Source organism: Cherax quadricarinatus, chromosome 7 (assembly GCF_038502225.1).
Source record: "Cherax quadricarinatus isolate ZL_2023a chromosome 7, ASM3850222v1, whole genome shotgun sequence".
Taxonomy (NCBI): Eukaryota; Metazoa; Arthropoda; class Malacostraca; order Decapoda; family Parastacidae; genus Cherax; species Cherax quadricarinatus.
In genome coordinates, this window is record NC_091298.1 from 65,230,022 (window position 1) to 65,246,466 (window position 16,445).

Genomic DNA, 16,445 nt, shown 5'->3' on the forward strand with positions numbered 1-16,445 from the left:
AGGATCTGCAGATGGTCCCTACTTAGTGTCGTTATATTATCTCCTTGTTCCTGATTCTGTGTCGCAGTTGCTTGTTATATTGCTATTGGGCTTAGCATTCTTTTTATTGTTCAAGCATACTGTTCTGATTGCCAGTTGGTCAAGAAGTTAGTTTATTTGAGGACTTTGTCAGTCACTTGTTTAAGTCTAGTCGAGTTGTGAGACATAGCGAACTACTTAGAGCACTTACACACATACACAAACTTACTTGTACATATTTGTAATATCTTATTAAATGTTAATGTACCATACGGTACTTAAGAATTATAAATGTGATATGTGCTTTCAGCACAATACTGTACACGAGAGAAGTGATTAATATTTTGATTACTGTGATTAATTTAATTTAATTTAATATACGCCTAGACAGCTTAATAAATTTATTAAATTTTAATTTCTCTAGTTAGTAGCCTACCAGTTGTAATCCTGAAGCACTATTGAATCATACTGAATTCTAATGGATAATTGGACAAGGATACTGACTACTTGTTACGAAAACCCAGTAACAGGCTGGATGCTAGAAGGGCAGTCCTTTCTAGTATTACCTGGAGATCTCTAAGCTTTTAGAATCGCGTTTTTTGTAACAGTGGTGGTGGTGGAGGTGGTGGTGGTGATGGTAGTGGTAGTGGTGGTAGTGGTGGTGGTGGTGGTGGTGGTAGTCGTGGTGATGGTGGTGGTAGTGGTGGTAGTGGTGGTAGTGATGGTAGTAGTGGTGGTGGTAGTGGTGGTGGTGGTAGTAGTAGTGATGGTAGTGGTGGTGGTAGTAGTAGTGGTGGTAGTGGAGGTGGTGGTGGTGGTAGTAGTGGTGGTAGTGGTGGTAGTGCTGGTGGTAGTAGTGGTGGTGGTGGTAGTGGTGGTAGTGGTGGTGGTGGTGGTGGTGGTGGTGGTGGTAGTGGTGTTGGTAGTGGTGGTGGTGGTGGTGATGATGGTGGTAGTGATGGTGGTAGTAGTGATAATGGTGGTGCTATTGGTGGTGGTGGTGGTGGTGTGGTAGTAGTGGTGGCGGTAGTGGTGGTGGCAGTAGTGGTAGTGGTGGTGGTAGTGGTGGTGGTGGTGGTGGTGCTGGTGGTGCTGGTGCTGATGCTGGTGTTGATGCTGGTGGTGCTGGTGGTGCTTGTGGTGCTGGTGCTGCTGGTGCTGGTGGTGTTGATGCTGGTGGTGCTGATGCTGGTGGTGCTGGTGGTGCTGGTGCTGGTGGTGCTGATGCTGGTGGTGCTGGTGGTGCTGGTGCTGGTGGTGCTAGTGCTGGTGGTGCTGGTGCTGGTGGTGCTGATGCTGGTGGTGCTGGTGGTGCTGATGCTTGTGGTGCTGGTGGTGCTGATACTGGTGGTGCTGGTGCTGGTGGTGCTGATGCTAGTGGTGCTGATACTGGTGGTGCTGATACTGGTGGTGCTGGTGGTGCTGATACTGGTGGTGCTGATACTGGTGGTGCTGATACTGGTGGTGCTGGTGCTGGTGGTGCCACTAAAGTTTTGTTTGTACACAATACAAACAAAAGCAGAACTAAAGTCTATTATCCTCTTAAATTACTTTCAATCACGAGATGAAAATAACATTTAAAACATTGTTATCATCAATAACATTGTTAACATCACAAATTATCATCAATAACATTGTTAACATCACAAATTATCATCAATAACATTGTTAACATCACAAATTATCATCAATAACATTGTTAACATCACAAATTATCATCAATAACATTGTTAACATCACAAATTATCATCAATAACATTATTAACATCACAAATTATCATCAATAACATTGTTAACATCACAAATGATCATCAATAACATTGTTAACATCAAAATTATCATCAATAACATTGTTAACATCAAAATTATCATCAATAACATTGTTAACATCACAAATTATCATCAATAACATTGTTAACATCACAAATTATCATCAATAACATTATTAACATCACAAATTATCATCAATAATATATATATATATATATATATATATATATATATATATATATATATATATATATATATATATATATATATATATATATATATATATATATATATATATATATATGTGTGTGTGTGTGTGTGTGTGTGTGTACTCACCTAGTTGTACTCACCTAGTTGAGGTTGCAGGGGTCGAGTCCAAGCTCCTGGCCCCGCCTCTTCACTGGTCGCTACTAGGTCACTCTCCCTGAACCATGAGCTTTATCGTACCTCTGCTTAAAGCTATGTATGGATCCTGACTCCACTACATCGCTTCCCAAACTATTCCACTTCCTGACTACTCTGTGGCTGAAGAAATACTTCCTAACATCCCTTTGATTCATCTGTGTCTTCAACTTCCAACTGTGTCCCCTTGTTACTGTGTCCAGTCTCTGGAACATCCTGTCTTTGTCCACCTTGTCAATTCCTCTCAGTATTTTGTAAGTCGTTATCATGTCCCCCCTATCTCTCCTGTCCTCCAGTGTCGTCAGGTTGATTTCCCTTAACCTCTCCTCATAGGACATACCTCTTAGCTCTGGGACTAGTCTTGTTGCAAACCTTTGCACTTTCTCTAGTTTCTTTACATGCTTGGCTAGGTGTGGGTTCCAAACTGGTGCCGCATACTCCAATATGGGCCTAACGTACACGGTGTACAGGGTCCTGAACGATTCCTTATTAAGATGTCGGAATGCTGTTCTGAGGTTTGCCAGGCGCCCATATGCTGCAGCAGTTATTTGGTTGATGTGCGCTTCAGGAGATGTGCCTGGTGTTATACTCACCCCAAGATCTTTTTCCTTGAGTGATGTTTGTAGTCTCTGACCCCCTAGACTGTACTCCATCTGCGGTCTTCTTTGCCCTTCCCCAATCCTCATGACTTTGCACTTGGTGGGATTGAACTCCAGGAGCCAGTTGCTGGACCAGGTCTGCAGCCTGTCCAGATCCCTTTGTATTTCTGCCTGGTCTTCGATCGAATGAACTCTTCTCATCAACTTCACGTCATCTGCAAACAGTGACACCTCGGAGTTTATTCCTTCCGTCATGTCGTTCACAAATACCAGAAACAGCACTGGTCCTAGGACTGACCCCTGTGGGACCCCGCTGGTCACAGGTGCCCACTCTGACACCTCGCCTCGTACCATTACTCGCTGCTGTCTTCCTGACAAGTATTCCCTGATCCATTGCAGTGCCTTCCCTGTTATTCCTGCTTGGTCCTCCAGTTTTTGCACTAATCTCTTGTGTGGTACTGTGTCAAACGCCTTCTTGCAGTCTAAGAAAATGCAATCCACCCACCCCTCTCTCTCTTGTCTTACTGCTGTCACCATGTCATAGAACTCCAGTAGGTTTGTGACACAGGATTTCCCGTCTCTGAAACCATGTTGTCTGCTGGTGATGAGATCATTCCTTTCTAGATGTTCCACCATTCTTCTCCTGACAATCTTTTCCATGATTTTGCATGCTATACATGTCAGTGACACTGGTCTGTAGTTTAGTGCTTCATGTCTGTCTCCTTTTTTAAAGATTGGTACCACATTTGCTGTCTTCCATGCCTCAGGCAATCTCCCTGTTTCGATAGATGTATTGAATATTGTTGTTAGGGGTACACATAGCGCCTCTGCTCCCTCTCTCAGGACCCATGGAGAGATGTTATCTGGCCCCATTGCCTTTGAGGTATCTAGCTCACTCAGAAGCCTCTTCACTTCTTCCTCGGTTGTGTGTACTGTGTCCAGCACATGGTGGTGTACCCCACCTCTCCGTCTTTCTGGAGCCCCTTCTGTCTCCTCTGTGAACACTTCTTTGAATCTCTTGTTGAGTTCCTCACATACTTCACTGTCATTTCTTGTTGTCTCTCCTCCTTCCTTCCTTAGCCTGATTACCTGGTCCTTGACGGTTGTTTTCTTCCTGATGTGGCTGTATAACAGCTTCGGGTCAGATTTGGCTTTTGCTGCTATGTCGTTTTCATATTGACGTTGGGCCTCCCTTCTTATCTGTGCATATTCGTTTCTGGCTCTACGACTGCTCTCCTTATTCTCCTGGGTCCTTTGCCTTCTATATTTCTTCCATTCCCTAGCACACTTGGTTTTTGCCTCCTTGCATCTTTGAGTGAACCATGGGCTCATCCTGGCTTTTTCATTATTCCTGTTACCCTTGGGTACAAACCTCTCCTCAGCCTCCTTGCACATTGTGACTACATATTCCATCATCTCATTAACTGGTTTCCCTGCCAGTTCTCTGTCCCACTGAACCTCATTCAGGAAGTTCCTCATTCCTGTGTAGTCCCCTTTCCTGTAGTTTGGTTTCATTCGTCCTGGCCTTCCTGCTTCCCCCTCCACTTGTAGCTCTACTGTGTATTCGAAGCTCAAAACCACATGATCGCTGGCCCCAAGGGGTCTTTCATATGTGATGTCCTCAATATCTGCACTACTCAAGGTGAATACTAAGTCCAGTCTTGCTGGTTCATCCTCTCCTCTCTCTCTTGTAGTGTCCCTTACGTGTTGGTACATGAAGTTTTCCAGTACCACCTCCATCATCTTAGCCCTCCATGTATCTTGGCCCCCATGTGGCTCCAAGTTCTCCCATTCGATCTCCTTGTGGTTAAAGTCGCCCATGATCAGGAGCTTTGCCCTGCATGTATGAGCTCTTCTGGCCACTGCAGCCAGTGTGTCAACCATCGCTCTATTGCTCTCGTCATACTCTTGCCTTGGCCTCCTGCTGTTCTGTGGTGGGTTATACATCACTGCAATTATCACCTTGGGACCTCCAGAGTGAAGCGTTCCCGCTATGCAATCACTTTCTTCTCCGCTGTCTCCTCTCTCCAGCTCATCAAAATTCCATCGGTGTTTGATCAGCAATGCCACTCCTCCCCCCCCCCCCTGTTCCTTCTGTCTTTCCTCAGGATCTGGTATCCCATTGGGAAGATGGCATCTGTTATCATACCTGTAAGCTTGGTTTCTGTGATTGCTATGATGTCTGGTGATGCCTCTTTGACTCTTTCGTGCCACTCCTCCCACTTGTTTGTTATTCCATCAGCGTTTGTGTACCATACCTTCAGTTTCCTTTCCAACACTGTGGTTTGGGGGGCCTGTGGGGGTGGGAGACCTGGTAGCATACTGTGGGATTCTATGGTTGGGGGTTGGGTGGAAGCTGTGGGTATGGATTGTATTGTGTGTTGGGATGGTGTGATAGGTTGTGGGGTTCTGAGGATAGTTGTGTGTGTGCTTGCTCTTGCTGCTCTGTTCTGCTCTGACTGACCTCTGCTGGTTCCATCCTTGTCTCCTTTCCTAGCTCCTTTCGCTTTTTTGTCCTCTCCCTCAGCTGCTGTCTCTCTTTTTGTGTTCTGTCTCTGTCTAGGAACACCTTCTTGTACTCTTCCGAGCTTCTCAACCGTGGTTTTTCTTGGAGGATCCTGTTCCGCACTGTTTCTGTCCTGAGAATCAGCTTGATCGGTCGGTTTCTCCCCTTCAAGTACCCCCCTATTCTCTGAAAATTTACAATCTCGTCCATGTCTTCTCCCCCTATTTCCGTGATGATTTTCTCAATCTCCTTTCTTTCTTCCTGCCGTCTTTCAGTGTGTGTCCTTTCCTCTCTCTCCCGAAGCCCATGGATAAACACTGATTTTGCCCTTTCCTCCTCCCATTGCCTCTCCCTCTGTGACTCTGGTTCCTGTCTGTATGTGGTCATTTTCTCCCTTGATTTTTCCAGTGGCTCTTGGTAGCATGGTTGTGCCTCAGCATTCGACCTATCTCCCTCTCCATCTGCACCCATCTGCTCTTCCCTTCCACTCCCTGGCCCTTCTTTGCAGGCTGATAGGACCTTAGCATATTTCATATCTCCTTCCTTCCTGTTCAGCCTCTCAGCTTCGTATGGTGTGTCTTCTCTGGTCACTACCCCTGAGACTTGCTTCAGCCTGTTTACCTCAAATTCTAGGACCTTTACCCTGGCTACTGCAGTTTCGACTTGTGCCTCCCAATTCTTCGTCTCCTTCTCCAACCTCTTTTCCCATTTCACAGAGAGCTCTTTCTCCATTTTTTCAGAAAGCTCTCCTAATTTTCTCTCCCATTCTTGCTCTATCCTTTTCCACTGCTCCTCCATCCATTCCTCCCTACCAGTACCATTGTCATCTGATCCCTGATTCCTGCGAGTCCCAACCATTTTTTTTTTTTTTTTTTTTTTTTTAGTAAAAGAGAAAGTGAAAAAGAAAAAGGGGGAGAGAGTGAGAGAGAGGGAGAAAGAGAGAGAAGGGGAGGGTAGAAGGAGGGGAAAAGGGGGAGAAAGTGAGAGAGAGAGGGAAAAGGTAAGAGAGAGGGGGGAGTGACAAGGGAAGAGAGGGAGAGAGAGAGAAGAGGAAGAGAGAGAGAAAGAGAGGAAGAGAGAGAGAAAGAGAGGAAGAGAGAGAGAAGGAGAGAGGGAGAGGGAGGGAGAGGGAGAGAGAGGAAGAGAGAGGAAGAGAGAAAGAGTGAGAGGAAGAGAGAGAGGAAGAGAGAGAGGAAGAGGGAGAGGAAGAGAGGATGAGAGAGAGAGAGAGAGAGAGAGAGAGAGAGAGAGAGAGAGAGAGAGAGAGAGAGAGAGAGAGAGAGAGAGAGAGAGAGAGAGGAGAGGAGAGGAGAGAGAGGAGAGGGGGGGGGGGGGAAGGAAGGGTTAGAGGGTCACTTCACAGGAAGGTGTGAAATCCTGTATATGGGTGTGGGTGTCTGTGTGTGTGTTTATGTGTGTGTGTGTGTGCATGTGTGTGTGTTTGTGTGTGTGTGTGTGTGTGTGTGCGTGTGTATGTGTGTGTGTGTGTGTGTGTGTGTGTGTGTGTGTGTGTGTGTGTGTGTGTGTGTGTGTGTGTTTATGTGTGTGTGCATGTGTGTGTGTGTGTGTGTGTGTGTGTGTGTGTGTGTGTGTGTGTGTGTGTGTGTGTGTGTGTGTGTGTGTGTGTGTGTGTGTGTGTGTGTGCGTGTGTATGTGTGCCCCCACTTCTAAGTATTCATACTGCTAATAAATATCAGTAGTAATACCCGTATTTCTAAAACTACCAACAGTGATTCTAGCACTTATCACTTCTACTTATAAAACACAGAAAGTAATTAGGTTGTAAAATTTAGCTTGTCTGAGCTTCTAGGAGTGTCTGACGTCACCCTCACTAGGCTTCCCCTCGCTAGGCTGCTCCTCGCTAGTCAACACTATCTTCACCTTATCTATGCTATTTCTGCTCTAATTCTGGTAATAGCTTGCAGGAGTGAGTGACCAGTATCTAACAGTGACTAAGGCCAGGATTCAGAACCCCCAAAACAACCCCAACAGGTGAGTGATACTTAAGCTGGCAGTGATGCGATGACAAGTTGCCAGATGCTGATGACGTAGTCGTCGTACACACGCCTTCTATCACTATTTTGAAAATTCTTCACCCGTGATCTTTATAACCGTATATGCTCATGCATCCCGCGTCCCTCAATGTCACTTATGATAGAATACACTTCACTTATATTGGAATACACTTCACATTCGGTGTTACACTTTATATGTATAATGTCACACAACTGTTGTGACGTCACTGTTTCAGCAGGCCTACTGCCACCTTCCCTTGTTATATATTATATTTTTCCTTTCTACTTTTGCTTATTAACTTTTTCACTCTCACTGTATGGTGCCCCACATTTCACTTGTTATCCAATCTCTCGAAATTCTTGAACACCCGCTTCCACACTCACTTGAATCTTTGTATATTTGAATCTGTGTAGCAACAGAAGCCTACTAGCCACTAACGGTTTGACACTTTGAAATATTAAAGATTTCAGGCTTCCTCTCGACTTTTTTTAACTAATAACTCTGGTTATCACTCGTAGGATTGTTCACTGACGTTGTCACTACCACTTATTACTGCTAGCAGTTACTGCACGACTTAAAAACCACTAAAGTTCTCGGAGCCTTGTGACCCACGTCTGCTGACTGACTGTGTGTGTGTGTGTGTGTGTGTGTGTGTGTGTGTGTGTGTGTGTGTGTGTGTGTGTGTGTGTGTGTGTGTGTGTGTGTGTGTGTGTGTGTGTGTGTGTGTGTGTGTGTGTGTGTGTGTGTGTGTGTGTGTGTGTGTGTGTGTGTGATGTGTGTGTGTGTGATGTGTGTGTGTGTGATGTGTGTGTGTGTGATGTGTGTGTGTGTGTGTGTGTGTGTGTGTGTGTGTGTGTGTGTGTGTGTGTGTGTGTGTGTGTGTACTCACCTATTTGTGGTTGCAGGGGTCGAGTCCTAGCTCCTGGCCCCGCCTCTTCACCGGTTGCTACTAGACCCTCTCTCTCCCCGCTCCATGAGCTTTATCAAACCTCGTCTTAAAACTGTGTATGGTTCCTGCCTCCACTACGTCATTTTCTAGGCTATTCCACTGCCTTACAACTCTATGACTGAAGAAATACTTCCTACTATCTCTCTGACTCATTTGTGTCTTCATCTTCCAATTGTGGCCTCTTGTTTCTGTGTCCCCTCCCTGGAACATCCTGTCCTTGTCCACCTTGTCTATTCCACGCAGTATTTTATATGTCGTTATCATGTCTCCCCTGACCCTCCTGTCCTCCAGTGTCGTCAGGCCGATTTCCCTTAATCTTTCTTCATAGGACATTCCCCTTAGCTCTGGAACTAACCTTGTTGCAAACCTTTGTACTTTCTCTAGTTTCTTGACGTGCTTTATCAAGTGCGGGTTCCAAACAGGTGCTGCATACTCCAGTATGGGCCTGACATACACGGTGTACAGTGTCTTGAATGATTCCTTACTAAGGTGTGTGTGTGTGTGTGTGTGTGTGTGTGTGTGTGTATGTGTGTGTATACATATATATACACACATACACACACCAAGGTATATACACCGAGGTGCATATGTGTATATACGCACAGAGTTTACATAATCATTATTATAAGTATTCATGCAACATGCAGACTTAATGAACATCGTGTAGTAGATAGTCTTGAAACCCAATTAATCACCCAACCAACAAAAACCAATTTGGCCCCTCAAAAAATATATATATCTGGACTGAGAGCTCGGGTTGCCGCTGACACAAATACGTGAACGCACAAACGAGGGTAAACAAAGCAGGTACTGTCAACGCTGCCTTGTTAATTACAAATTTAATTAAGTTTGTCCTCTGCTCGCTTCATAGCTGGCTACCCAGGAGTCGTTTTCTACCCCAGGTGTCGTTTTCTACCCCAGGTGTCGTTTTCTATCCCATGTGTCGTTTTCTACCCCAGGTGTCGTTTTCTACCCCAGGTGTCGTTTTCTATCCCATGTGTCGTTTTCTACCCCAGGTGTCGTTTTCTACCCCAGGTGTCGTTTTCTACCCCAGGTGTCTTTTCTACCCAGGTGTCATTTTCTACCCCAAGTGTCGTTTTCTACCCCAAGTATCGTTTTCTATCCCAGGTGTCGTTTTCTATCCCATGTGTCGTTTTCTACCCCAGGTGTCGTTTTCTACCCCAGGTGTCGTTTTCTACCCCAGGTGTCTTTTCTACCCCAGGTGTCATTTTCTACCCCAAGTGTCGTTTTCTATCTCAGGTGTCGTTTTCTACCCCAGGTGTCGTTTTCTACCCCAGGTGTCATTTTCTATCCCAGGTGTCGTTTTCTACCCCAGGTGCCGTTTTCTACTCCAGGTGTCGTTTTCTACTCCAGGTGTCGTTTTCTATCCCAGGTGTCGTTTTCTACCCCAGGTGTCGTTTTCTATCCCAGGTGTCGTTTTCTACCCCAGGTGTCTATTCTACCCCAGGTGTCGTTTTCTATCACAGGTGTCGTTTTCTATTACTTTTGGCTTTTCTGACTCCTATATTAGTCTTTACGATTAAGTCACATGTGCAACAGTCTGGTATCTATAGTGCTGCAACGTTTCGCTTACACCGTAACTTTCTTCAGTCGAATACAGAGGCAGTAGTGAAATAAAGACGACGTAATCAGTCTATCAACCTTGGAGATACAGGGTGATCAGTCCCTCAGCCTGGAGGAGAGTTCAGCTCCATGGTCTGGAACGATATGAAGCTGAAGCATGAGAATAAAGTCTTAAATACTGTCCAAGGCGTTGCAGGGGACGGGAATCACTAGTGGATGTAAGAAGGCAGGTCCCTCTGGACTCCAACCCTTCTGACTCATAACTAGTAGTTACGCGATGAGGTGTGGAAGATGTCCTCCATACTAAGATACCGTTGTAGTACATTTATGTCGAAAATGGTATAAAATAGCGACAAGCTGAAGATTAAGACACATGTGCAACAGTTGGATATCTTTACTGATGAAAGGTTTCGCCCACACAGTAGACTTCTTCAGTTCTTTAGTCAAGTTGGATCTGGACATGATCTCCCAGTGACTACATTCTCTCTTCTACCACTCTGCACTTCTTCCGACAGTATATAAGTCTCCACACTGTCGCCTGTTCCTTCAGATTATTTCAGACAATGAAAGAGAACTCTTCTCCAGGCTGAGGGACTGACAACCTCAAATCTATGACTTCGAGGGTGATGGATTGATTACACCCTCTTCACATCTCTACTGCTCCTGCCTACTTTCTGTACTCGACTGAAGAAGCCTACTGTGTATGCGAAACGCTTCAGAATAAAGTTGCCTAACTGTTGGATATGTATCTTACCTACCATTCAGTCAAGCTGTACATGAATGGTACACAATAACGACAAGATGAAAATTAGACACATGTGCAACATCTGGGTATCTTTACTGTAGACGTTTCGCCGTCCAGTGGCTTTATCAACACAATTTGAAAGACATAATTGGAAGGCAGTAGAACTATGTACAAAAGATGATACCGGGATCAGAGATATAGTGGAGACACTGCATCTCTGATCCCGAGTTCAACTCTTAGATCTGCATTTGTTCTGGCATCTACGCACTGTCGTAGTCGGGGAACTGGAATAGCTGAACTTATCTTCAGTAATTAATGAGTTTATGCCTTTGGTGTTGGATCTGTTGAAGGTCCCCAGTTAACGTCGTTTTTGGTCTCATTGATTCCTTACCTGGCGCTGTGCTGCTCACTGCTGCGTCCAGCGTTACTGCTGCGTCTAGCATTACTGCTGCGTCCAGCATTACTGCTGTTTGGCTAATGGGTCGTCATATTGTTCAAGTAAACTGTTTAATTGCTTTGATGGTTGAGAAGGTATATTATTTAGGTATTTGATGTTGTTAGTCACAGTACAGATACAGGTGATGTATAGAACAACCTGCATTTATGTGTACTTACCTAGTTGTGCTCACCTAGGTGTACTCACCTGGTTGTACTCACCTAAGTGTACCCACCTAGGTGTACTCACTTAGATGTACTCACCTAGGTGTACTCACCTAGTTGTGGTTGCAGGGATCGAGTCACAGCTCCTGGCCCCGCCTCTTCACTGGTCGCTACTAGATCCACTCTCTTCCTGCTACATGAGATTTATCATACCACCTCTTAAAGCTACGTATGGATCCTGCCTCCACTATACCACATCCCAGACTATTCCACTTCCTGACAACTCTGTGTGTGTGTGTGTTGGTCTACGCTTACTGGTGAAATTCATGTGTGTGTTAACAGAATCTGAGGATAGATTATGTAGGTTAGAGCCCGTACAAATGTGGGTCAGGACGTGTGTTGGTCCGAGGAGAGTGGATCCTGAAGGATATACGATACTTCCTTAATTCCCTCCCTCCTTCTCCCTTCAAATACTTCCTTCATCATTCCCTCCCTCCTGTTTCCTTCAAACCAGCTCCCAAGCTACAGTGAACTTGACAAGTTCCTGATTAACCAGGCTATGGTGTCCCCTTCGGACCGTGTGATGGAACAATTATAATTACACTGATGGAACAGTTATAATGAGACTGACAGAATAAGTCTCCAAGTCAAGACATGACAGGTTCTGTCTTAAGTCATGACATGACAGGTTCACATTCAGTCATGACATGACAGGTTCACACTTAGTCATGACATATGACAGGTGCAATCTTAGTCATGACATGACAAGTTCTATCTTACAGAAACTTGTCATATTCTTAACTTGATCAAGAGTAAAGGTGATGACAATTTACATGTATGAAATACTGGTTCCAGACATGTATGGTACATGTCCAAGGCTATACATAACTCATGTCCTGGTCGTGTATAATACACGTACTAACCATGCATCTGCAGGTTCCAGACACGTATGGTACGTGTCCAAGGCTACACATAACTCATGTCCTGGTCGTGTATAATACACGTACTAACCATGCATCTGCAGGTTCCAGACATGTATGGTACATGTCCAAGGCTACACATAACTCATGTCCTGGTCGTGTATAAGACACGTACTAACTATGTTTCTAACTAATCAGTATAAAAATTAACAGCCTAATTTCTGAGGTTCTTGCATTAACCTCCGTAAATCATACTGAATAATCTCTTAAAAAATTTAATAAATTTTTCGTTAAAAATTATCACAAATTTTCGTTCGCAAAACAGAAGAATTTTTATTGCAGAATTATAGCAAATTTTCGTTCGTAATTTCCATTATTAATAAGACAGATCAACAGACTAAGGAGGGTTTAATTCCATCGGTAAGAGGATCGGAAACTTTAAAAGTTCATTGAAACTTTGACTTCCCCTCCCCTGAAATGTTCGTCTTTCGTGTCCCTAAACCCGTTCCAGGGTTACTAGGTCCAGATTTGAAACCATACCACGGGAGGGGATGGAACTCGCGGCGAGTGAGTTGTAAAACTCCAGATTATATATACACACCTTCGTACCAGTGATACCAGGAGAGTCACGTTGGTACTTGTCAATAAATGGTTTAAATAACAGTCAAGTTGATATAAGAGACACCTGGGCAACATTTGGATATGTTTTTGTGGAAACGTTTCGCCAGTCAGTAGCTTCTTCAGTTCAATGCAGAGAAAGGTGGAAGATGAGGAAGAGTTTGAGGTAATCAGTCCCTCAACCTGGAGTCCTTCAATCAAGATTAAGTAATCAATCTTGACGGACTGAAAAAACGACTCCTGGCTGAGGGACTCATTACCTCACACTCCTCCTCATCTTCCACCTTTCTCTGCATTGAACTGAAGAAGCTACTGACTGGAGAAACGTTTCCAGAATAAAGATACCTAAATGTTGCCCAAGTATCTTACTCCTCAAGCATGTACTTACCTCAGCACCGGCAGTTTGTAACATCCCTGAGAATGGATGTTCCTGGCACATTCCACCGATGGTGTGTTCTTGCCACCAACCTGGTGATCCAGATGATCATGCAGGGACTTACCTTCGCCTCACAGCAGAGAGGGAGTTCGATGATCCTCTTCGAGGAACTTACCCCAAGTCCAGCGGCTAGACAGGCGGTCTGGATAGCGGTAGCGGCGGGTCCTGAGACATCGGGAGCCAGCCCACCAGCGGCCAGGGTGGCTTGTTCTTGCAGTTCTGCGATCTCCTCTGGACTCATGTCTTCGTAGATTGGAATGGTCCCCGTGGCCGTCTTGATGCGAGCCTTCACGTCCGAGGTCTTCCGCCACGAGATCGATGACTGGGTCTTGGTCTCGATCAGCGGGTCTGGGTTCGTCCGGCTCATGAGTGTCGAACCCAGCTTGGCCAAGAACCCTGCAAGGGTGTAAGACCTTAGTGACTTTGTAAGGCAGACATATGTGTAGTAAATGGAATAAACCTTGGTAATAAATACCGACAAGTTGGTTTAGAAAGACACGTAAGAAAACACTAATAAATACATCATAGTGTTTACTTACGTCTTTCTAAACCATGTGTAGTAAATAAACAAATAATTTGCTCAGAGAACCAACAAATTGATAAATTAGACACATGTACAACACTTGAGTATTTTTATTCATCAGTCCGATACAAAGAAGAATAGTGAAGATCAGAGGGCGTTTGAAGTAATCAGTCCCACAAACTCCTCCTGTTCTTCACCATTCTCCTTTGTATGGACTGATGAAGCCACTGTGTGGCGAAACGTTTCATCAATAAAGATACCCAAGTGTTGCACATGTGTCTAATTTATGAGTTAATAAAGAGAACTATGATCCATGCTACTCACATGGATCATGGATCATGTCTATTCATGGTCAGTGATTCATTACGACTCATCCTGCGTTTATATATCCAGAGACACAGGGGGATAAAGGAGTGGATAAGAACAAGAAGCCAGAATCTCGCTATTATCGACCGGAAAATCCAGCCTCCATCATCTCCGAAACTGGATGATTCACAACAGTAGGAAGATGACGCCTGAATGAAAACAGACGCATAAGACAGATAGATAAAGATAGACAGAGAGAGATAGAGAGAGAAAGGACCACCACACACAAGAGTACATCATGAACCTACTGAAGGTACTAGATACAAGAAAATCTCCAGGATCCTGACTCTACATGGTACCTGACTCTTACGAAATCAGCGCTACTCTCTACTTCCTCGAATTAAGCCTGATTACCACCCCCTCCCTACCAGCTGTATGACCCTTACACATTTAGTGCTTCCCCTGAGTATAATAATAACAATAACAATAAGAAGAAGAATACATCCTGCCCATATTAAGTTACGGAAAAGTTAGGATAGTGAGGGAATAAAGTTCGGTGAGAAGATGGTAGATATCAGTTCATACACAGTTTTAAGAGTAGGTCCGACAGATCTCAAGAATCAGAGATGTGCATCAAGGAGGACGTAGCTGGAATATGAAGACTGGATAAGAGAATTAGATCTTACATCACGAGAGGAAACATGACCAGAACATGAACGATACTCGGTGACACAAGCGTCATCAGGACAAGCTACATGAACTTGTAGAACGAGAGGAAACATAATCACAACATGAACGATACTCGGTGACACAAGCGTCATCAGGACAAGCTACATGAACTTGTAGAACGAGAGGAAATATGATCACAACATGAACGATACTCGGTGACACAAGCTACATCAGGACAAGCTACATGAACTTGTAGAACGAGAGGAAATATGATCACAACATGAACGATACTCGGTGACACAAGCGTCATCAGGACAAGCTACATGAACTCGTAGAACGAGAGGAAACATGATCACAACATGAACGATACTCGGTGACACAAGCTACATCACCTGGTCCAACAAACCAAACACACATACGCCACAATTCGCTTAGTGCGAAGACATAAAATAATGAATGCAAGAAGTGTAAGCTAATTCAGTACATAGCTTCAAGAGAAGGTACGACAACACCCAAGCTCTGCTGAGTATAACTAGGTGAGTATACCTGAGTATAACTAGGTGAGTATACCTGAGTATAACTAGGTGAGTATACCTGAGTATAACTTGATCAATACATATAACATATATACCTTCTATAAATTCGTCATTTATTTAATAAAACTGACTTGTATTAAAAAATACAATACTGTATTAATCAATATTGTTTAAACAAAATTAATACTGCATTTAAAAAATAAATATTGCATTAAAATCAATATTGTATTTAAAAAAATCAACAATGTATAAAAAATCAGTATTGTATAAAAATCAATATTGTATTAAAAATTCAATACTGTATTAAGAAAATCAATACGTATTCAAAATTCAATATTTTATTTAAAAAATTAATATTGTATTTAAAAAAATCAACACTGAAATTCAAAAATCCTGTTTAAGGGCAATGTGTGGTGTAAATTAATGCAGAAAATTCGGAGTGTGGAAATTAGGAGAAGGTGTGGAGTTAATAAAAGTATTAAAGGACTGAAGAGGGGTTGTTGAGGTGGTTTGGTCATTTAGAGAGAATGGATCAAAGTAGAATGACATGGAGAGCATTTAAATCTGTAGGGGAAGGAAGGCGGGGTAGGGGTCGTCCTCGAAAAGGTTGGAAGGAAGGGGTAAGGGAGGTTTTGTGGGCGAGGGGCTTGGACTTCCAGCAGGCGTGCATGAGTGTGTTCGATAGGAGTGAATGGAGACGAATGGTATTTGGGACCTGACGATCTCTTGGAGTGGGAGCAGGGTAATATTTAGTGAAGGGATTCAGGGAAACCGGTTATTTTACATAGTCGGACTTGAGTCCGGCTATATAATATATATATATATATATATATATATATATATATATATATATATATATATATATATATATATATATATAGATATAGATATAGGAGGGCAATACTTATACAGCAGGTTAGATTCTGGGCTACAGTAGGGCCACGGGTATACAGCAGGTTAGGTTCCGGGCTACAGTAGGGCCCCGGGTATACAGCAGGTTAGGTTCTGGGCTACAGTAGGGCCCCGGGAATACAGCAGGTTAGGTTCCGGGCTACAGTAGGGCCCCGGGTATACAGCAGGTTAGGTTCTGGGCTACAGTAGGGCCCCGGGTATACAGCAGGTTAGGTTCCGGGCTACAGTAGGGCCCCGGGTATACAGCAGGTTAGGTTCCGGGCTACAGTAGGGCCCCGGGTATACAGCAGGTTAGGTTCCGGGCTACAGTAGGGCCCCGGGTATACAGCAGGTTGA

The 16,445-nt window shown here is 44.0% G+C and overlaps 1 protein-coding gene across 10 annotated transcripts in view; it reads right to left on the reverse strand.

Annotated features, from left to right (window-relative positions):
- The window catches only part of Obsc (Obscurin), a gene marked incomplete at its 5' end in the record, with an annotated part of 440,143 nt that extends 426,584 nt beyond the window's left edge, over window positions 1–13,559 (reverse strand). For all 10 annotated transcript variants that reach the window (XM_070082639.1, XM_070082647.1, XM_070082643.1 and 7 more), the window contains 1 exon segment: window positions 13,279–13,559. In XM_070082639.1, coding sequence (XP_069938740.1) covers window positions 13,279–13,559 — 281 coding nt within the window.
- Window positions 13,560–16,445: the final 2,886 nt, after the last annotated feature.